At 39.4% G+C, this 23,561-nt stretch overlaps 1 protein-coding gene across 3 annotated transcripts in view; it reads left to right on the forward strand.

Moving 5' to 3' along the window:
- DCAF1 (DDB1 and CUL4 associated factor 1) overlaps window positions 1–23,561 on the forward strand; it is a 52,194-nt gene that overhangs the window by 10,007 nt on the left and 18,626 nt on the right. For all 3 annotated transcript variants that reach the window (XM_048956989.1, XM_048956987.1, XM_048956990.1), the window contains 17 exons: window positions 1,692–1,829; window positions 2,821–3,324; window positions 4,516–4,617; window positions 6,397–6,555; window positions 9,015–9,194; window positions 10,155–10,364; window positions 11,204–11,373; window positions 13,009–13,133; window positions 14,561–15,821; window positions 16,626–16,824; window positions 17,485–17,567; window positions 18,774–18,858; window positions 19,808–20,041; window positions 20,518–20,611; window positions 21,093–21,197; window positions 21,988–22,061; window positions 23,179–23,283. In XM_048956989.1, the coding sequence (XP_048812946.1) occupies window positions 1,692–1,829; window positions 2,821–3,324; window positions 4,516–4,617; window positions 6,397–6,555; window positions 9,015–9,194; window positions 10,155–10,364; window positions 11,204–11,373; window positions 13,009–13,133; window positions 14,561–15,821; window positions 16,626–16,824; window positions 17,485–17,567; window positions 18,774–18,858; window positions 19,808–20,041; window positions 20,518–20,611; window positions 21,093–21,197; window positions 21,988–22,061; window positions 23,179–23,283 (3,828 nt within the window). The remainder of the gene's footprint in view (window positions 1–1,691; window positions 1,830–2,820; window positions 3,325–4,515; window positions 4,618–6,396; window positions 6,556–9,014; window positions 9,195–10,154; window positions 10,365–11,203; window positions 11,374–13,008; window positions 13,134–14,560; window positions 15,822–16,625; window positions 16,825–17,484; window positions 17,568–18,773; window positions 18,859–19,807; window positions 20,042–20,517; window positions 20,612–21,092; window positions 21,198–21,987; window positions 22,062–23,178; window positions 23,284–23,561) is intronic.

Below are 23,561 nucleotides of genomic sequence, written 5' to 3' on the forward strand. Positions count from 1 at the left end.
TAGCTAAAGGGTGTCCGTATTCGTTGCAGGGGAGTTAGACTAGATGACCTTTAAATGTTCCCTCCAGCTCAAATGATTTATAATTTAAATTAATGTTTTGGGAAACGTTATACTTAAGTTGTTATTTTATAGGTTCATGAGTGAAGCAGGCAGAATAGAATGTTAAGACTTGCTGTAAGCTTGTCACCTGGTAATCCCTACTGCAGCAGAGTGATAGCATTATTCAAGCTAAATGATGAGCAAGTCATAATTCAAGCAATCTAAAGCCTGTGTGCTTCATGGGGATTATCTAGAACTGTTATGGACAGCTGAATTCAGCTTCTGTATGTTGGCAAGTGTGGTTTATGTAGGAATGCACAAAGGGTTGAAAGTGAGGAGAAAGCAGATTTTGTTCCTGAGCCCTGCTATCTTCATCTTTAAAAATAAATTAATATAGTATTTTTCTGAAGTCTGGAAATCAGGTAGTGCTTCATGTGGAAGTTTCACTTGAGTTCCTTTACTATTAGAAATAGAGATATGGATTCTAAAGTGTGATAAGAGAAAGGAATAATGCATATCCTTTCTGAAGTATTGAATTTAATATGGTTTTTTTGCAATCTGCTTAAAATCTAAGGCTTTGACCCAAAAAAGTTAAAAGCAAAGTGATAGGCTTCTTCCTTGAGAAGGTTATAGTTTTTATTCTTGAAACACAAAATCTCTATGTTAATAGAAATTTTTTAAGCCCAAAGTGCTAAACTTAGCTTAATTTTTTTGTGACTAGAAAATATATGAAATTCATTTCTGGTTCCCAAGGTTTTCTTTTTGTAGGAGGCTTTATGACGGACAATCGCTGTTCTAAGAATGTGTTGTTCTGGTCATAAGGACGCCCTCTAGCGCCCAGTGGATTTCGCGTCTCATTTTCTAATGTCATAAGAACACTTTAATTAAAATTTAATTATTATTTGTTTATTATTTATTATTTTTATATTATTTAGTATTTATTTATGTATAACGGACAACTCTTTAAAAATGTGTAAGCTGGAGATTCTTACTGAAATGTGTGTCTATTCATTATTATTATTAACTGATCTTTTTCTGTGTTGTACCTACTTCTCAAATTTTGTACAAGGTGCAAGATCTTGTCATGCTAATGATGTTATGGTATTATATATGTTTCAAAATCCACTAGTGATCTAGAGGAAAAAAAAAATAGTAGAATCTTTCATTCTAACATGTAGTCTTTTAATTAACTGTTTTAGTTAACACTTATTCAGCCTTGTTAAGAAAAAATACCTGGCAGGCCATGTTCAATCACTTCTGAGTTTTCCTGTTAAAATATTAATGTTTAACACTGTGGTTTTCTTATATGTGGGTTGGTATAATTGCATACATTTCTCTCTTCCCCTATATATATATATATATATCTCTATTATATATTATATATGACTATTGAGGATTGCTCTTTTGATCAGTGAGCAGTCATTAATGTAATGAGTTCCTCTGGCACCGGAAGTGTTTTAAGTGACTTTTCAACTACTAAGCTGTTAGAGAAATGTAAGTAATTTACCACTTTTTTTTTTTTTTTTCTTAGTGTAAGTTCAACATCATTTCTTTGAAACCTGCCAAATTGTTGGAGATCTCTATTAGTAATACTGACAGGAAAAAAAAAAAGCCTAACTGTTGGAATTGCTTTCTTGTTTCCTGCATTCTAGGAAGGAATAGTTGAAAATCTCTTTAAATGGGCACGAGAAGCTGATCAGCCACTAAGAACATATGCAACAGGGCTTTTAGGAGGAGCTATGGAAAACCAAGATATCGCTGCCAATTACAGGGATGAGAATTCACAACTGGTAATGATCTCTTGATGCACACTTTTATTTACAGGACAGATGTGTCTTTTTTTCTTTTCTTTTTTTTGAGAGTGTGTGGTGGTACTCTCATGTATGTGTTAACATATACATTTTACAGTGGTTATAATATATTCACTCAGTAGCTCATACTTTCTATCCTTTCCTGACTGAATTTGCTGAGGCTGGGCTATGCAGCCTGGTTATTCTGTTACACTGTTCAAAAATGCCTATGAAAACCTAAGGCAAATACTGTACTTCTTGATGGGACTCATATTCCTAGTTTCCTTAAAGCAAAAATTTCGAAGACTTAGATATTGTGTGTGGTAGCTTAAACACTGAGCAGAAATGAAGGTTAAGTCAATATGGAGATAACTTCATAGGAAATGTTATATATTTTAAAAAGAATCATATTAAGAATAAATCTTTCACTAGTTTAATGTTAAATCTATATGATGATTATCAGCAATTGAGATGACTGTCAAAAGGAAGAAGGTTAGGCAAGCTTGTTTTTCAGAGTGGCGTACAGTGTCACTTAGTGTGTCAAACCATAGGTGCATTCTTCTAATTCTTGCATAGATAAGTCCTTCAGGAGTAAAAGCAAGCTCTTAGCTTTTCTAGAACTGCAGTTTATCAAAACTCCTGCTTTGAAAGGAAATGTTGCCTTTATTCTAAACTAGGCAGATGATGAAAGAAAGATGCAAGATAGTATGTGGTTCTTAATGGGTTTCAGACAACACTTCTTTCTCTTTCAGGAAAGTGAGTGAAGTTTTTTATTTATCTATTTATTTATTTGTTTATTTTAGAGTAAAAGCTACAGCAAAAAGGGTTGGGGTTTTTTGTTCATTTTGAAATTGTTATTTCTCTGGGGAAGTGTGTACTTCGGCATGCCTGGTATTTTGTGGAATAAACTTCTTTATGTGATAAGAGCAGAGGTAAGAGCCAGTGTGAGGAAAGGAAATGTGTTCTTATGCATGCTGCTTTTGTGAAACAGGTGGCTTTGGTGCTTCGACGGCTGCGGGAGTTACAGGTTACTGAAATGACCACAAAACAAGAAAACAAGCGTCCCAGTCCTCGGAAAGTGCCATCAGATTCTCTGCTGCCTTTGGATGAAGAGGCTGTGGATATGGATTATGGGGAGATGGCAGTGGATGGAGAGCAAGAAGAAGTGGCTGGGGATATGGAGATCTCCTTTCATCTTGATTCAAGTCACAAGACCAGTAGCAGAGTCAACTCTTCTACAAAGCTAGATGATGGGGGATTAAGAAAAAGCAAATCAGGGAAACAGCATGAAAGAGATGGCTTCCGGAAGGCCAAGCAAAAACTGGGCTTCCCTGCTTCAGAACCAGAGCGGATATTTGTTGAACTGTCCAACAGCAGCTGGTCAGAAATGTCCCCATGGGTGATTGGCACTAATTATACACTTTACCCTTTGACTCCTGCCATAGAGCAGAGGCTCATTCTTCAATACCTGACTCCCTTAGGGGAATATCAAGAGGTGAGCGTATATATGAAGGTGGGAGAACTCTGTCAATTCTCCTGACGCAACTGTCAGTGTTACTGTGGGGAAAAGTTGAGAGCTATTTTATCACTCACCAGTGTTTCCTAATATGACTAAGATCAGTAATGTTTTCTGAATTGTTGGCTTTCAAATTGATGAAGTCATTATTTTGAATGGTACCTACCAAGTAATACTCGAACCTGAGCCTAGCAGTTGTCTGGAATAGTAGCTAGAGCACAGTGCTAGGAATCTTACTCCTGGTCTCTGTTAACTTTGATTATTTACATGATACAGGGTAAGTCACTTTGTTTGAAATGCGTGCATTTTTTTCCCGTTTACTCCTGGGAAGTTAGTGGATTTCATCTTTAGAACTCAGAGGAAATAGTGAGCTTGAAGTTCTTTCTGCAATGGTTTGTATGAATTCTGCAGTGTTTCTGATAAGAAATGGCAGTGTAGATGCAGATGCTTTTGAGAGCTGTTGTTATTTAAAATAGTTGAGCTACATCAGATTTACCAGGGTGTTTCCTGTTCCTTTTTTTTTTTTTCTAACTATGAACTTCAGCTTAGCGTAGATCTGCTGACCACCTTCGTCTTTGTAGATATTTCTAGGTGGTTTAACTGAATTTGAGATGGAGCAAAGCAATGCAGTTCTGCTTTGTGTTATGCACTGTGTGCGTGTGCCCTGCTTCTGTGAGAACCAAAGAAGCCATTATCCCCCTAATACCCTGCGTGCTGACTGAATCACTTCATACACCAGGAATAACAGGAAAGAGAAATAAGAATTAGTGCCATAAGGCCATTACAAACAGAATTATGCAGAGGGTTTTGGTTTGTTACCCTGCTCTCCTGTTTCTTCTGTTCAGTTGTTGGGTAGTTGTCTTTGCACAGATGGAAAGTGGAACCTATCACCAGGGTGGTACCTATGTGGACTTACGATAGCTGCACTTGAAGGAGTGCCTTAAGATTTCCTGTGGCAGCTGTCATGCACCTTGCTGCAGTCAGCAGATGTATTACAAGAGGTCTGTTAACCTTTATTGCTTCCTATGGATGGAGCTGGTTACCACTGACCTCTCATAACAGGTATCTGCCAATAGGGGGAAACTGCGGGGTTTGAAAGAGTAAAAGCCAAAACAGACCTTGAATTTCCTGTGAAATGTTCAGCTAGCCTCCCAATGTCATTTTTCTCAGCTATTACCCATCTTCATGCAACTGGGATCAAGGGAGCTGATGATGTACTACATTGACTTGAAACGAACCAATGATGTGCTGCTTACTTTTGAAGCCCTTAAGGTAAATCACTTCTGTAATGCAAAATTGCACTGTAAATGGGAAAATCATGGAATGTATTTACATGCATCAAAGGCATATGTTTGTCTCCCTTAGGCCTGCATGTGTACTAGGGTCCCCTGGGATTGGCTGCACTGTGTTTTTGTTTTTATAATTCTTGGGTATTGAAACTATTATTATTATTATTATTATTATTATCATTATTAGTTGTGGGTGTAGTGCCATTGATTTCCTCTGCCATTTACTGATCTAAAGGTGGTAAAAATTTCTTTTTCCATCAAAACCTTACACTATTACTGCTCTGGGATTCCTGTTATTGCCTGGGATATTTGTGAGGGGTAAGAAGCATAAGCATCCTAATCCCAGTAGCTCCAGAATGCCATCCTTGAGCCTGACGTTTGAAATCACTCACACATAACTGCTGTATCAGTTAGTTGTCACCCAAAAATACGGGAAAAAAATACAAGATAACCCTCTTTTAAATGAAACCTACAGCACAACAATTAATTCTTCTATGAGTTCCTTCCCTCTTCCACAGTGACTTCTCTGGCTTCAGTCTTCCAGTATAATCTTTCTGTTTCATTGTCATTTGTCTGCAAATTTATTTCCAAGCAGGAACATTCCTACAAAAGGTGTAGGTTACCTCAGCTGTGAGTGGGGTGGGGGTTGCAGTGATTCTTCCTGTCTCCTCCTAAAGTGTAAAACAAAGTGATTGCTGTCTTTTTTTGCTTGTTGTTTATCTTTGTATGCTTATTTCTTGAATATGTTAAAAGTCAATCTTATTTGGAGCATCTAGTGACGTACTGTAACTGAAAATGTGCTAAATGTGACACGTGGCATTTAAGTTCTAATTTGTTTTCATCCAAGAAACATTTCTAATTCTGCATAGTTAAAGGGAACTTCTCAGACTGGAAAGAGTTCATTTCTGACTACCAACATTGAGGTACACAAGTAAACTGTTCAGAAGACAAACAAAAAGCTGCACAAAAAAAAAAAATCATACCATCAGTCTATTCATTTTGTTATCTTTATTTATTGTATGTCTGCGGTGTCATTCTCAACTCTGTGCCTGCCATAATGTTCAGGCAGATGTTCAAGCCATATAATGGTGCAAGTGTGGATAAGTGCTCATTTTGCCCTCAGACACCCCGAGTTACCTTTTATATCAGTTCAGCATTAGTTTTGTTGCTACTTTAATGAATGCTAGTGCTGATACAAGGGAAAGGGCAGATGTGCAGAGTGGGGAAGAAAGGAAAGACTTGGACAGCATATGTTTGTGATAAGTTAGACTCAGCAAGCAAGCAAGAATTTCTTATTTCTAATGATCTGAGGTTGTGGAAGCCTATTCCCAAAATCTGCAATGGAATAAATTGACCAGTTGAGGAGGAAGGTTGTCTGCTTCTTTCCAGCAGGATTGGTGATAATCTTAACACTGTGGAGTGTCAGTTATTGTCTCAGGAGTACACCAACAAGAAATACAAGAAAAGCAACAGGGAAAAAAAAAAAAAAAAAAAGCCCTCAACATTAGTGTTTTCTTCAGGCATTAGTCAAGCAAAATAACTTATCAAACTGATAATATTTTTAATAAGGAGACATAATTGTTTTAAGTGCTGTATGAAAGTTATATGTAGGCCAGATATTACACTGTGCACTTAAATGTAACAGAAGTAGGAAATAAGGTGGATAAAGTGTGGAGTGCTTGTTTTCTGCCAATCTGTTTTTCTACAGCTGGAAGGGAGGAATTGATGACAGTTTGAACAATCTGCTTTCTTCTTTCTTTAGCATTTGGCATCGTTGCTGCTGCATAACAAGTTTGCAACCGAGTTTGTTGCTCACGGAGGAGTGCAAAAGTTGCTGGAGATTCCTCGTCCTTCCATGGCAGCCACAGGAGTTTCCATGTGCTTGTATTATTTATCTTACAATCAAGATGCAATGGAAAGGGTAAGATTCATTCTTTAGCGTAACTGCTGTAATTTTAATGATTTCAGGGGACTTAGTCTTCCTACCTTTGTTCAAATGTAAGATAAATATCTCCTAAGTTAAAAAGCAAATTTGCATGAGTCTCTGGTATGTGCCGAGGCAACAGAAAACGTAGAAATAATGGTGCATTTGAGTATTTTGTTTCAAGGGTGTGAATTTCAGTTCCCAGGGAACGTAACTGAAGACCTCTCTGTTTTTAGCATTGCCTCTTTACTTCCGTTCACCCTTTTCACTCTATTGTTCCCCTTCCCTGAAGAAGGAAAAACTCCTTTCTCACCTGTCTTTCCTTTCCCACCTGTTCCAGCATTCTCCCATACTTGAGATTGTTTTTTTTTTTTTTTTTTTTATTTTTTTCCCTCATCCACACTCCAGGTGTGGATAGCATCAGTGTTATATGGTGCCTTGGTCAGATTCAAGACATCAGTGCAATTCCTTTGGTGTTGGCATGCAGCAGAAGACTGATGCATCGTGCAGGAAACAGCATTAAAGGATTTTGAGTTCTCTTTGGCCTGAGCTTATAAGTGTTGAAACAGCTGATAATAACGACTAGTTGCTCACCTCAGATTTCAGTATTTTTAAAAAATGCATCATAAAAGGTTCCTCCTGTCAGTTGATTACTGCTCTTCCAGCAAGAATCTTTCAGTAGACTGGTATATCAGTCTTCCATCAACCTTCAGTTTCCCAGATACTTGAAACAGTGATTCTGTTTCTGTTTTTCACACTGGCAGCAGCACTTGTGTGCTAAACCAGATCCAGCAACGAATCCAGTTTATTCTGTAGTTGCAGCTGTGCCAAGGGAAGGAGAGAGGGGGGAAAAAAAATGAACTTCCAGCTTGTAAACGTTACTGCTGGCACATGGGAGGATCCTGCTCTGAGATTCATTCACAGCAACTGTAAAATTATAGCCTTCTAAAGCTGCCCTGCTTTATGAGTGATGACTGTTTCCATTCATGGCCTGTCTTGGAATTGTCTGTTTTTGTGTGCTTTTTTTTTTTTTTTAATTCACTTGAAAACTGAACCATTTAAAGTAGTAACTCTACATTTCTGCTCATTTTGAATTTTGAATACTGTCTTGAGTGTTTCGATTTGACATGTCTGATACTCTTAGTCACATATATACTTGACTGGCAGAGGTTAAGGGCCTATATATGAGGATTCTGCTGGCATTTATATGGGTGAACTCAAAAACTTCTTGGTAACTATGATTGACAGGTCTGTCTTTGTGTCATGTCTTTTATGAAGGCAAGAAAGGCAAAATGAGTGTAATGTTTTCTTTCTTTTTGCTCATTTTGTCAGAAAATGGATCCTTGCTGTATATGTATTGCTTGGTGTTCCTCTGAGTTTCATTTGTCATAAGAAAACTGCTCTTTTTTTTTTTTTCTGGTTGCACTTGTTGCTTGCGTGATTGTTCTAATGGCAAACCAAAGGCTCTGGCAGGGTACTGCATGGACATTGCTTCTTCTTCATGTCCTCACAGCATGTCATAAAGTTATGTAGCTGCACGTGGTGATGTTTTCTTATCTACCACATGTTATTCCCAATATTTACAAATATTTGGTAGAACAGATATGTGTTCTTTCCTCTCTTGTCTTTGGATATTTCAGAGGAAGCCAGTTTCGAGTGGCAGTTCGTTGTACTTAATGTGTGCCAAGCCTCATCTCTTTGGGTGGAGGTAAAGCTGGAACTGGTTACTCAGTCTCCTCTGTCAGTGTTCAACATACAGAGAGAGGGGATTAAAAAAATAATAATAATCTGCTAATTTGGCATAAAAGCAGCTGGTGCTTCAGATCCCTGCGCAGTTCTTGTTGGCACTGACCTTGACAGAGGGTTAGAAGCTAATAAATGATATAAACAATGTCAAAGTGCAGCTCTGAGCATGTGGTCTGCCCATCTCAGAGACAGGACTGAGGAAATAGACCAGCTAAGTTGTCTATTTCAAGAGAAAGTCAAGCTTTAGATTAGCACTTGATGGTCCTTGCTGTTCCCCTTGGCTTTGATACCAGAGTTTACTAGAACTTCAGCATAGTTTGTGGTGCTGTTAAATTCAGAAGAATTTTTGTTTCTTAGCTGAAAACTTGTCTTCTCTGGCTCTAGTGTCACTCTCTTCAGATGCTTTGAAACAATATGCAGAAGGGCTCTCTGAAATCTTACTGTATGAAGACTGTTGTATTTACCCTGTTTGTGTCAGGGATGGACCAGTTGCTAGTCCTGTGTTTCCACATGATGCTCTTGTAGTCTCACTGAGGCCTTGTTTCACTGGTCTGGAAATGGGGCTTTTGTTGCATGTCTCAGATGTCAGTTACTCCCAGCTACACTAGGGACAGTTGTACCCTCTTTGTTTCAAAGAACTGTCATCCTCCTCAGATTGTCCTCAGCAGTGTGTTTGAAGTCCTGCTCAAGAAAGTTCTTTCGCTTTCTAGGTGTGCATGCACCCCCATAATGTGCTTTCAGATGTAGTGAACTACACCTTATGGCTAATGGAGTGCTCCCATGCCTCAGGCTGCTGTCATGCTACTATGTTCTTCTCCATTTGCTTCTCCTTTCGTGCTGTCCTGGAGCTCTTCGACAGGCACGATGGCCTTCGTCGTCTGGTTAACCTGGTAAGACTTGTAGTTTTATGTGTTGAACAGGGTTAAAACCACGTTTTGCACCCTCTGAAATTACTGAAGTGCGGAGAGTTCTGGTTGGTTTTGTTCTAGCTTGTTTGTTTATTCCTCTTCACTTCTCAAAAGGTAGGAAAGGTGAGGTGAGTTTTCTGAGTAACAGACAGGAGAATTCTTTTTGTGAATAACAGGATCATTGTTCAGAGGCTTGCTACTTCCTGTTAGCTTTTTGTTGCAGCTCCTAGGTTAAGCAGAGCTCTCTCTGCCAGTGGTGGCTTAGTGGGAGAGTTCAGATGTTTCTCAGCATTCCACATGTGTGTCATGTTGTCATGCACCCTTCTGGATACAAATACATCCAACCTTGTTCCGAGGGAGGTATAGATGTGTTTGTGCTGTGCTTGGTAATCACAGTACCTTATGGACACAAACATACGCTGTTACACTGTACAAAATCATCTAGTCCAACTGTCGTCCCACTACCATTGCTATTCACAAGCTACTAAACTACAAGGTGTCATAGGTTCTTTCCAACCTTGTGATTCTATGATTCTATGATAAACTCGTACTTCTGCATGGCATGGGCAGTCCTGATAGCTTGAGTTGGTACAAACTCAGAGACTTTGCCACTGCAGGGTGCAAGCGCTTGTGTTGTGCAATATAATGCCTAACATAATACAACAGTGCCTCTAGACATTTGCTAATGTAACTTCTGGATTTTTTTTCTGCATTTCCAGTGAAAGGGGGGAATGGTTCTTATTAGACTTAGCACTTTGTGTTTAAATATTATCTGAACAGAAGAAGCTTTCATTCTGTGCCTGAGAGAGTCTGGTACAGATGACACATAAGCAAACTCAGTTTGGTTTTGATACAAGTGCGGCTGAGAATTGTAGGTGCTGTTTTTTTCTGAAGTGTGAACTGATGAAATTTTTTTCTTTCCACTCAACTTTTGTACTGAAGATAAGTACCCTTGAAATCTTAAACTTGGAAGACCAAGGAGCTCTCTTGAGTGATGATGAGATCTTTGCCAGTCGCCAGACTGGGAAGCACACCTGCATGGCCTTGCGGAGATACTTTGAAGCCCACCTTGCTATCAAACTTGAACAGGTGAAGCAGTCACTCCAGCGCACTGAAGGTGGTGTTTTGGTCCATCCACAGCCCCCATACAAGGTGAGCAGCATGCTGCAACCTCCCCACATTAACAAGGTCTGCATTATAGATACATAGATTGAAAATGTTGAGATGATTTTAATTGGTTGTGATAAATGATACTTGTCAGAGATCGTATTTTTTAGGAATGAGCAGAGCAATACTGTTGTTGGACATTAATTTTTTTGTTTTTCATTCTTTCTGCAAAAATGTGTGGTGTTTTGTTTATTTATAACTTTTCAAAAAAAAAAAATTGTGGCTTTTTGTTCTGAGGTAGTACCTTCATTTCTGGTTTCTGGCTTCATTTACAATGGCTTTCCATTGTAGTAAGTTGAAATGAAAAAACACTTTCACTTTTGCAAAAATCACGTATTTTTCAATGATTAATGTGTGTAAGCTGTTTGATTAGAAGATATTTTTTGAGCTGAAATGCAGGCTTATTTGCAATGCCATTCAGTATATTTTGTAGTCAGAAGTTAAAAACTTTAATTGAATATTTCTCAGACCTGTGTACTTTCTCATATGATTCTTTTGAGTGATAATCTGGTAGCTACTACACAGTAGCTTAAAAGCAGACTAGAATTTTAGAATAACTTTTTAAACTGGTCTAAGCTTTCTAGGACTGCAAAGAAGCAAAATGTATTATTAAACTTATTATTGCATATTACCATGGCAATTGCTGGATATTTTTTCTATAGCAGAGAGTAAAACAAAGTAAATAATTTGCAAGAAAATAATAGTTTCAACTTTGATAAGACTCCAGTTTTCAGTTTAAATCACAGTGGTGAAAGACTTGATTTCTTTCTAATGTTCTCTTTCTAGTGATCTCTTTCTAATGCTTCCAACTCCTTTCCTGGCAGGCCTGTTCCTACACTCATGAGCAGATTGTAGAGATGATGGAATTCCTCATCGAGTATGGGCCAGCACAGCTCTACTGGGAGCCAGCGGAAGTTTTCCTTAAATTGTCTTGTGTCCAGCTCATGCTTCAGCTCATTTCAATAGCATGTAACTGGAAGACGTACTATGCAAGGTGAGCTGTTTGCTGTATTTCTTTAGAGCAGTAAGTTGTGACTTTTGGGCAGGATAGTCATTGAATTTCTAGATTCCCTCCTTCTCTTAGAGCATGCAAGGCAGGTCGTAGGGGCCTGTGCTGTGGTTACGTGGTGCTTATAAAAGCATAGTGGAAAGCAGAACTAAAAACTTGAGGTGGAGAGATGCCATGAGAATCCTGAAGAACCAAGGTGCCTCGCACCTTTGATTTGAGAAACCAGCATCACAGTACAGCTTAGCCACAGTTCTTCCTTTGCTAATCTTTTTGTTATAGAAGGGTTTTAGAAAACCTTTTAAGTAGAAGGTGAAGTCAAGACACATCTAATCCTGGAAAAGAGGTGGAAGATCTGGATGAAGTGGGCTTAGCTTATGCACAGTCCTCTTTTGCATCACTTTTATTCACTTATTGATACTTGAAATATACTGAGTAGTTACATTGCAGAGGAGTTGTGAATATGCAATAAGCCAGTATTTGAGAGGGGAAAAAGTCTGAAGATGAACTCAACACACAGTAACAGTGTCCCTAGATGATATACCTCCAACTCTTAAACTCAGCGTGTTTGTGGAGAGGCTTACCTTGTGATTCTACTTCTAGTTTTCTCCTGTATGGGGCACTGTGGTGATATCTTTCTGTGGCCCTGTTCCCCCACAGCCCACCCCAAAATTTGCAGCACTCTTACTCTTATAAGAGAAAGGGAACTATACCAGACTCTGGTAGAGATACTATTAGGATCCTGTCCCCAGTTCAGAGGGAGGATGGATGCAATGTTTCAGCCTCTGTTTATCCTAATGAGCATCTGATCTCAAGAGTGTTGGTGTAGTTCACTGATAAGTCACTGTCTGCTGTGGCTAGTTGTCATCAACTGTATTCTTGTCACCAGGACTCCCTTCTCCTTATTTCTGCTGTGAACAGGAGCTCTTTGCATAGCTTAGCTTTGAAAGCCTTTGAAATCTGTCCTGCTTTTGCAGTCCCTTCCCTCCCTCCCTCTCTCTCAAGTTGCATTCTCCTGGTTGATTTCAGTTCTCCTGCTTTTTATTCTCTGCAGCTGTTTCTTAACTGCAGCCTGGGTTAACTCCAACCTTTCCATACAGGCTTACAAGCCATCAATCCTTCTCTTTTTTTCCATTGTTCTGCTCTTCCACCTCGTGTGTCAGCAGGTATATTCCACATACCTGTGTCTGTTAATCTGGTGCTGAAATTGCTTTTTTCTATGTCATGTTTAGCAATAAAACTTGACAGACAGCTCCCCTTTGCTTCAGAGAGAAGACTTTTCTCCTTCATTGGCAACGAAGTTTTTTAGACAGGGATATTTTTAAACTGAGATACGTACAGTTAGGTTAGGTGAAGAAGCTTAGGATGCTTTTGTAGATAAGTCTACTTTGTGCTTCTGTAATTTCAAAATTGTGTTGCTTCTGGGAGCCTGTGGGCAGGGTGAGATGCATGCCAAACTGCAGTTGATAGTGTGTGTATTTACAGTATGTGAGCAGTATCTTCTATGAGAACCAGCCTTTTAGGAGCAGCACATTGATCAGAAAGCATCATCAAAAATATCAGATATGACAGGTTGATTTGTTATTAGAGTACACTTCTAAGAAGTTCTCATGTTGCTTTCAGGAACGACACAGTGCGCTATGCTTTGGATGTGCTAGCCATCCTGACTGTGGTTCCTAAAATCCAACTACAGCTGGCAGAACCTGTGGATGTGTTAGATGAAGCTGGATCTACCGTTTCCACTGTGGGTAAGCTGAATGTGGTCTTGATTGATCGCACCGTTATCAATTGCCTTCTATGTGTTTTGTGGTTTGGTTTTTGTTTTTTTTTTCAGCTGGTTGTTGCTACATTGAGAAAAAGGGTTAAAATAATGTATACAAAGTTATCATTAGGGATACAGGTAAATGGGAGAGTAGACTGCAGTTAAAATTGTCGTGATTAATCTATGGTTGTATTATAAATGTGAAGGTATGATCTGTGACTCACATTTGTTTTCAAGGGCTCATTAAGTACAGATGCAGGCAAATTTGCTTTTGTTATGGGACTATTAGGCTCCCTTGGCTTCCCAGAAATTTAGGTCTCCTTGGAAATATGGGAGAACTATTGCTATAGATTTTGCAGAATCACATAATTGTAGGGGCTGGAAGGGGCCTCTATAGATCATCGAGTCCAGTCCTCCTGCAAAGCAGGCTACCTACAGCAGGCTGCAAAGGTAGGTGTCCAGATAGGATTTGAATATCTCCAGTGAAGGAGAATCCACAACCTTCCTGGGCAGCCTGCTCCAGTGCTCCTTCACCCTCACTGTGAGGAAGTTCCTTCTTGTCCTGTCCCCACAGACCGCTGAAGAGGTTGGTCATGTCTCTTTGACTCCCACACTTAAGATAATTATAAACATTAATCAGATCCCCCTCTGAGTGTTCTTTTCTCAAGGCTGAACAGTCCCAGTTCACTCAGCCTTTCTTCTGTTTGAGTTATACTCTGTACTCTGCTTTTGTTCGAGTTATATTCTAATTGGCTTCAGTATTCAGTATGCACATGAATGAAGTGCACCTGGGTCAGATCTAAGGCCTATGTATTAAAGAGATCCTGACTCTGTGAAATGAAGAGGGATGATAGGTTTTGTGCAAAAGAAATTGTATTTTGCTTACAACTTTGTCTAGACTAAATACCTGTTTCCCTAAGTTTTTAATCTTCTGAAGTGGACGTGAAACATGTAGATTAATTTCATTTAGGAAGCTATGACATTATTTATTTTTTCCCCTTCATAACGAAGTCTCTTTTCTCTTTCTTGTCTACGTTGTTAATATCTTCTGCAGAAGTTGCTTTCTGTAGTAAGAATTAGAGGCATGCCTATGCATCTTCTCTGTGCCAGGTATGTCGGAGATGGCAATCCTGTGCCATGCCTGAGTCCTTGCTTACTGATATTGATGAAGGAGCATGAGAGTGTTTAAAAACAAAACAAAAACAAAAAACTTTTGTCAGGGAGGCAAGAGAATGTGTCTTATGCTAGTTAGGAGAAAAAAAAAAAAAACAAAAAAAAAAACAACTTCAGAAATCCCCAGAATGAATAGAAATGAGCTATTTTTCTCAGATTTGTGAAAGACTCCCTTTCTTAAAGCTGCATCAGTTAAGTTACAGAGAGAGTATTAAAGAAATAATTTCTTTCCCTCACTAGGTATTAGTATCATCCTTGGAGTTGCTGAGGGTGAATTTTTCATCCATGATGCTGAGATTCAGAAATCAGCCCTTCAGATCATCATCAATTGTGTCTGCGGCCCAGATAACCGGATCTCCAGTATTGGCAAATTCATCTCTGGAACTCCTCGGCGAAAGCTTCCTCAGGCCCCTAAGAGCAGTGAGCATACACTGGCTAAGATGTGGAATGTAGTGCAGTCCAACAATGGCATCAAAGTGCTGCTGTCATTGCTGTCTATAAAGATGCCAATCACAGATGCTGACCAGATCCGAGCATTAGCCTGCAAAGCCTTGGTGGGGCTCTCACGCAGCAGTACTGTCCGGCAGATTATCAGCAAGCTCCCACTCTTCAGCAGCTGTCAAATTCAGCAGCTGATGAAAGAGCCAGTGCTTCAGGACAAGCGCAGTGAGCATGTGAAGTTCTGTAAATATGCTGCTGAACTGATAGAGCGTGTCTCTGGGAAGCCATTGCTGATTGGCACAGATGTCTCCCTGGCTCGGTTGCAGAAAGCGGATGTGGTGGCTCAGTCAAGAATCACGTTTCCTGAGAAGGAGCTGCTGCTCCTGATTCGGAACCATCTCATCTCTAAGGGCCTAGGAGAAACCGCATCTATCCTTACTAAAGAGGCTGACCTACCCATGACTGCAGCATCCCATTCATCTGCCTTCACCCCCGTTGCGGCTGCTGCCTCTCCCGTGGCCCTGCCTCGCACTCCTCGCATAGCTAATGGCATCTCAGCCCGTTTGAGTAGCCACACTTCTGTAGGTTCTGCTGCCACATCTGTCCATGCTCAGGCAAGGCCACCTGCATCCCAAGGTCCACTTGCCCTTCCAGGCCCTTCTTATGCTAGCAACTCTCCTCTGATTGGCAGGATTAGCTTTGTCAGGGAGAGGCCATCTCCCTGCAACAGCAGAAAAATAAGAGTGTTGCGACAAAAATCGGACCATGGCGCATACAGCCAGAGCCCAGCTATCAAAAAGCAGCTGGACAGACACCTTCCTTCCCCACCCACACTGGACAGTATAATCACAGAGTACCTTAGGGAGCAGCATGCCCGCTGCAAAAACCCTGTTGCAACCTGTCCCCCTTTCTCTCTCTTTACTCCCCACCAATGTCCTGAGCCAAAACAGAGGCGCCAAGCGCCAACTAACTTTACCTCACGGCTGACCCGCAGGGCAGCCTTTCCGAAGTACGGAGGGGTGGATGGTGGCTGCTTTGATAGACATCTTATATTTAGCAGGTAAGGAAGAAAAATGTTTCTTGCTCCCTCTCAGAGCATGCCCTATGCCAATAAGCCTTTCCTGAAATCAGGCTGTGGAATCCCACAGCGTAGCCTCCTTGGACAGACAAGCATTTTAAATTCAGCAGTGGCAGATGGCAGAGCTTTGCAAGGCAATTTTAGAAGTTCCGTTTCTCTTATTCTAAGGGTCAGTACTAAGCATACAAAACACACTAATTTCTGAGATTAGTGATATGAATTAATTGGCAAAGTCGGTTGATGAAGCTCATGTTTCTTTGTTCTCCTTCGGAAGGTATGTAATGCCAGTTTTACAGGAGAGAGCATACCCTTGAGGTTGTTTTGCTGACAGACCAGACCTTGTGAAAGGTGGAGGACAATGGAATGTGTATTCTTTATCTTGCAGCTTAATCTTCAGCACAGCAAGTTGCTAGACTTTTTACGTGGCTTTCCTTCCATTGGAAAATGGAAGGAAAATATTTTAAAAAAAAATCCAAATGGCAGCATTTTCAGGTTTTTGGCTGTCCAGCTTTGAAGGCAGACTCAGCCTTCAAAGCTTCATCTTAATGATGTACTGTAACAGAAGTACTTGATCATGCAAGACAAATTCAGAATTACTGCAGACACTGTTGTCACCTTCTCACTTGACCAGTAGTCTTATAGTTAACATTTAGTTTGTCTTAGAAGAAAACGGTAACTTCAGCCTACACTATTAGTGAGGACTGGTTTTAATATCATCGCTTCGTGCAGTAGTTCCGTTTTGTTTTTTTGCGTTCTTTCCAGTAACCCTTTTTCCACCTTCTCTAGGTTCCGTCCAATATCTGTGTTCCGGGAAGCAAATGAGGATGAGAGTGGCTTTACCTGTTGTGCTTTTTCTGCACGTGAACGATTCTTAATGCTGGGTACTTGCACAGGGCAGTTAAAACTATACAATGTATTTAGTGGACAGGAAGAGGCGAGTTACAACTGCCATAACTCTGCTATCACACATCTTGAGCCGTCAAGGGTGAGTAATTAGAGACGTGTGCTGGGTTCTGAAGTTCCTATAGACTAAAGCCTGGTATATTTGAGGCACATCTGGATATATAAATCTCAAGTGCACCTTCTGGCTGGCCTGCAGTGCCTGTGAACAAAGTACTGCAGTAGTAGTTACATACTGCCTCTCTGAGTTCTGTAATTTATTTTCTTCCCAAGATAATTTATTGAGGAGATGCAGGGTTTTAAAGTGACTTAAGAGTTGTGAGATATGCCAGAATATATCAAACTGGAAAAAAAAATCTTTCAGGGGATGATTCTAGAGAGAGATCGATCTGATAGTGATAGGATGAAAGGGAATGGTTTCAACTTAAAGCAGAAAAAATGCCACTCAGAGGTCATCAGAGTTCAGGCAGAGGTCATCCTGCTTTTATCTGCTGTTAACCTCACAGACCATTCCCATTGTTACCTGTAATATTTTCCTTCATCTGTGTAGCATAAAGAGTTCTCAGTATAATGTTAAATGCTGAGACATTATCCCCATGAGAGCAGTGTGTTGAGCACAAAACTTGCTGTAGTTCTTACAAGATTAATTTCAGTCTAAATTAATGTGCACAAGTAAAACAACGACGTCTGTTTTTCCTGGTGTTCTTTTCCTTCCTTTCCCCTCCGCTCCTATCTGGAAATATAGGATGGATCCTTATTGCTGACATCTGCTACGTGGAGCCAACCTCTGTCTGCGTTGTGGGGAATGAAGTCTGTCTTTGATATGAAGTAAGTATATTCTGATCTCTGTTGGGTATTTAGTTGGAAACATTCAATATAGGCAGAATCCCTAAGAACAGGCTCTGTGAAATAGAAGGACAGCACAGCTCCCCCAGTATCGGTTGTGAAAACATGAGAAAAGTAGCACACTTTTTTTTTTTTTATATCTTCCCTGTTTAATTGAGTACAAACATATTTGAAAATTGTACTTACCTGGAGAGTCATTTAATGCAATTAGATTAGTAAGATGACCCCTGTTCCTGAAGGCAGAGAGTTATGTTTGTATTTTTATTCTTATGTTGGTAAGATTGTCATCTTGACAAACTTTTTGTAACCAGTTACAGAATTTATAACCTGTTGGTTTTGCATAGTGAAATTTTGGGACCTGGGACCAAAGGAAGCTATGTCAAACTGAGTTTAGTATTTACAATTGTTCTTACTGAAAATGGAGGAGAGGCTCTTTGTTCCTTAAAAGATTGGGCTATCATCTACCTCAGTTGTAAGCAACAGTTTTGCTGTGACCTGTGTACATCAGCTAGAGAGCATTCTTCAGACAAGAAGTTCAACATACTGTCACATGTATATGTGTTTGACTGTTCCTGTTGCAGTTTGTTGGTCACTCCTGCAAATAGTGTTACACTTATGCTGGACCTCTTGTAGTAGTAATTTTATTACGTGTTTCCAGGGAGACCTGTGGCCTTCCAGTACTTGAAGGGAGCTTACAAGCAGGAGGGTAACTGACTTTTTACATGAGCTGATAGTGATAGGATGAAGGGAAATGGCTTCAATCTAAAAGAGGGGAAATGTAGGGGAGAAGTTTTACTTGAAGATGATGAGGTTCTGGAACGGGTTGCCTAAGAGATTGTGAATGCCTCATCTCTGTATGCATGTGATAAGGCTGAGTTGGACAGGATCCTGTCTAGCCTGATCTGGAGACTGGCAGCCCTGCCCACCGTAGTGGATTGGAACTACGTGATATTTAGGTCCCTTCCAACTTAAGCCATTCTATGATTCATTCTATGATCCTATTGATTTGCTGATTGTGTTTTTTTAATAGATCTGCTGGAAAGACTGTGTTTGCAATAAATACTTCCCTGCAAATGCCAGTGGGGCATTTTAGTATTGTAGTATGCCATAATCAATGGTGAAGGCAAGTCTTTTCGCTAGTAGCTTGAATCTACATTTCCTTGACATCTTTACTGACTCTACCTATAGGCATTCCTTCCCTGATGACCAATATGTGGAGTTCAGCAAGCACTCTCAAGATAGAGTCATTGGCACAAAAGGAGACATTGCCCATGTAAGTACCAGTAAGAGCCATGGTTGTGAAGCTTTGAAAATAGCAAATAACTTCTTCTGTTTAAGGGTATAAGCTTGACCATATTGTATAAATGCCTCGTGTTTAAGCAAACTATTAATTCCTGCCCATTTCTTAGCTGAATAATCTGGAAGTGAGATCAGTTTGTATATTGTGTTTATTTGTTAAACAGATTGTTTGTCCATATTAGAGAATTGTTTCTTTGAGTTTGAAGGAGGGCTGGGCTCTGTAGACTGTTACAGATTAAACTGATGTGAAATGGCCATAAAGCCTTTGTTCTTTGTTAAAGCCCTTTTCATCTTCCAGGTCTTACAGATAGATATATCTATCTATCTATATATATATAATATTATATATATTATATCTATATCTATATATCTATATATCTATATATCTATATATATAATATATATATATATATATATTTTTTTTTTTACAGTTTATTGGGACAGACTACAGAAAATTGCCCTTCAGTGTAGATACCAGGATTTTTAACTTCTTTTGTGTAGTTATGTTTCCAACATTCCCTGACCTTGCCAGCCCCTTGTGCTTTGCAGTTTTGATATTTGTAAATACTGCCTGCTCTGGAAAGCAGTTCTGTTTCTGAAATAGGCTCTGACAAGGTGGTATATTTATGTCTGCAGCTTCATGTCTGACTTTTCATAATGGGGTTATCCTGATAGTGTTAGGATATATTTGCGAGCCTGTTGTAATCTATGTGCTGGCTGAAACATGTGATACTTAGGTTCCAGCTGGGAAGAACTGCTTAAGACTGACAGAGGGATGGTTATCTTGGGAATTTCCTTGCTTGAAATGATAAAGCAAAATGGGGCCGGGGTGATTCTAGAAGTGATCTAAATGATGGAATGTGTTAATGTGCAGGTACATTACAGCTTGTGACTAATGTTTTTCTTTCTTTTTAATCTAAAAGATCTATGATATTCAGACCGGCAACAAGCTATTGACTCTGTTTAACCCAGATCTCGCCAATAACTACAAGAAGAACTGTGCCACATTTAACCCTACTGATGACCTTGTCCTAAATGATGGTGTTCTCTGGGATGTCAGATCAGCACAAGCCATCCACAAGTTTGATAAATTCAACATGACCATCAGTGGTGTTTTCCATCCCAATGGGTTAGAGGTCATAGTCAACACAGAAATTGTATCCTCAGCCATAATGATAATGTGTTGAAACCTAAATAATTTGTTTGAAGAATGTTTGATGTATTATAAATTATGTTCAGAAGCAACAGCTTTTGTCTGGGAATCAAGTAAATGGGGACTCAGGCAGCCACACAGTTTAAATCTGGGCTGTACTTCTGATTTTGAACTAATGGAAATACTTGAGAGAGATTTTTTTTTTTCTAATGCACTTAGTGATACCTTTACTCTCTTCCATTTCCTTACCAAGATCTACCTTGAAGCTACTGCAGTAGCATCTCACGATTGGGAATGATGTCCTCAGTAAAACCTTTTTGATTTTGGAAGTAGTATTAGAATCTGACACTGGTTCTATTAAGTTTGCGAGAGAGCGTCAGTGAGGTTTCTTGAAAGCAATTAATCATCTTTTCAGCGCTGTACAGAAAAGGAAATAGACACTTTCAATGATCTGTTGCTCCTTAGCCTGTATTTCTTCAGTGGGACCTCCGAACTTTCCATTTGTTACATACAGTTCCTGCGCTGGATCAGTGTCGTGTGGTCTTCAACTATACGGGCACAGTTATGTATGGAGGTAGGATTTCTCAGTCTTAATTATTCACTTTGGACATCTCTGATAGCAATAACTGGATGTTCGTTCAGTGAAGTTGGAAGCTTCAGAGGGTGTAACTGCGAAGCTTACTGGTATATGTGAACTATTTAGTGGTTGTTTTTTTTTCCCAGGGAGCTTATGCAGTGTGTATTGCTCACAAAGACAATTTTCTCTAACATCTGCAATGTTGCAACTCGCTTGAGAGATAAATAAATAAAGAGAAAAGATCAACCTTTTGAAAAAAGAAAATGTATGTGACAGCAGTCCTGATGATGCTTGAGAATGTAATTTTATCCTCCATATTAAGCTTCAGTGATTTACAGTGTGAAGGCAGTTCTGGAAAAATAGATACCAAATTAGTCTTGCTAAGCTATTAAATAAAAAGGAAATTCTTGTCAGAGTTTGATCTTAAGTTGGTGACAAATGGAAGATGGGGCTGTGAAATAATCTTTCCTTGTATCAGCTATGTTGCAGGCAGATGATGAAGATGAACTTCTGGAGGAGAGAATGAGAAGTCCTTTTGGCTCTTCTTTCAGGACGTTCAATGCAACTGATTATAAACCCATAGGTAAATGAGGAGCAAGTAGCTTGATATGGAGGTTTGAAGGTTTACTGAAAGTTCTGCTTAGTAATATTTAGTTCCTTTTTCCCTTTGCATTTGTGGCAAAACAAATTCCGCTATAACCTATTCTGATTGAAGAGTAGATGTTGTTTGATGCTGAAACAAGTCCAAGTATATTATCTGTTCAATGTGTGACTTTGTTACTTGCTGCTATTGAGAACTTCTGACTTCATTTTCCTTTCTTTTTTGCAAGTAGGGCATAATCTGAGATAGTAGGTCACTTGGCCGAGACATCATTAATCTAATTTCAGGAAGGGCCTTTTTTTTGTTCTTGCTAGTTTGCTTTTCTCTTCAGTATTTTCACATACTGGTAGTCCAAAATGTTGGCAGTTTGGCCTACAGCTTGCAAAGCTGCTGCAGCAATACTGCAGCTATTGTAGCTGTTACTGCTGTAAATGTAGATGTGACTTTTGCTGTTGAAAGGAGATACAGTTCAGGTTGCCACCTGTCTTGAAAGATTATCGGTTGCTTCTTGTGCTTAGGGAAGCCCATAAATGTATGAAGAGAAAAAGCACAGTGGAGATCAGGTTAAGAACTTCCTAGGCAATTTTTTTAATGACAGTCTCCAAAATTATTACAGGTTGAGCTAGTTACAAAATTCATTTCACTTTTACTTTGACTGCTTCTTGTCCCAGCATTTTGTTACCTACTTTTAGACATACGTAATTAGATCTTTTCTCCCAGCAAGCGCTAAGTAATATGCAATTAACTGAATTCATCTTGCGATGTTTTCCAGCTACCATAGATGTAAAGCGGAATATCTTTGACTTGTGCACAGACAGCAAGGATTGCTATCTGGCTGTCATTGAGGTAAAGGAGCTAAGTTTCTGGTTTCCATAGCTGTAGTCTTTTTTTCTTTTCAGAACTTTCAGTGAAAACCTACTGTTAAATTCACATGCTAACTAATGGTGGGGGGTTTGGTGGTAAAGGTGCTGTTCACCTCTTGTTGTCCACCAACAGTTTAACTTAAAAGCTGTCTTATTTTTCTTCCTCTGAATTCTTAACTTTCAAATGCATTTGCCTTCTTTCTTAAAATGCTTCCTACTTAAATACTGTATAGCATCTTTGCTTTTCAGTAGCATAAATGCATTTTTTCCTTTTTATGGCAACAGTTTAGAATTAAAATTTGCACTACATCAAGTGCCTGGAAAATGCTATATACTTCTTACACCCCATAGATCTTTTCTTTGGATTTCTCTTTATTCACTTGCTTTCCTAGCAAAATCCCAGAAGCTAAGGATTTGAAGCAAAAATTACTGAGTGAAATTTCTGGTTTGTTGTGAGGGAAGTTACATTAAACTAATGAATCTAGTTCTGTGCTCTTTAATATGTTGTCAGTGCTCAGTTTATAACCTAGCTGTGTATAAGTAGAGACTAATTTAAAATCTTGCCAACTTAATACTTTGTATATTGCAGTTAAACTAGGGTGCTGAGGCCAGTATAAGAATGTTTTTTCTAATATAGGAGTCTTTGGAAATGTTGCTTAAGGACATGCAGTAGCAGTGGCTGATGGGGATCAGACTGCTGTCTTCTGGAACTCTTGTTATCTGACATCTTCTAACCTTTTCACGTGGTTCAGTGTTAACAGCAGGGAAACAGATGAGAAAGGAAGTGTTGTGCAGCTAGGTGAGAGCTAGTTGAGTGTGTTGAGGGTCCAGTAAAGGTTTAAAGTCTGAATCCAGTGAAGGTTTTAAGTTCATAAGAATATAACTGATGGATGACAGAAGCAGAAAGTAGATACTGTATCACTGCTGGGTTAGTCCTTGAAACAGAAAAGTCTCATTTTTAGTGCTAGTTGTATAGATGCTAGTAAATGGGAGGGGAGGGTTTTGGTTATGTTTCTGTAACTGAGACCAGATAGAGTGTTAAATGTGAATGCAATAGTTAATTCCTGGGACTAACTGCTGTGTGGGCATTTCCTCTTCAGAACCAAGGCAGCATGGATTCCATGAACATGGATACAGTTTGCAGACTGTATGAAGTGGGTAGGCAGCGTTTGGCAGAAGATGAAGAGGATGAAGAAGAAGATCAGGTGAGAAATACAGCTTTAACCTGCATGCTCAAGAGTAGTTGTTACCTGTCTACATGTGAGAGGCCATAGGTGCTCGTTTATTACTCATATGCCTCATTTGTGTTCATTTCATGCAGTGCAGACATTGTTACTTCTAGTGTAAGCTAAAACTATCAGTACAGGATCTGTCATTATGCACACTATGAACTGTTGTGATAATTTATTTGCTAATTTTCATAGATGTTCTAATCCTGATCAGAAACTTTGCTGTTTGTTCTGCTTGTTATTTAAAGTACTTT

This window comes from Lagopus muta, chromosome 11 (genome assembly GCF_023343835.1).
Source record: "Lagopus muta isolate bLagMut1 chromosome 11, bLagMut1 primary, whole genome shotgun sequence".
Classification (NCBI taxonomy): Eukaryota; Metazoa; Chordata; class Aves; order Galliformes; family Phasianidae; genus Lagopus; species Lagopus muta.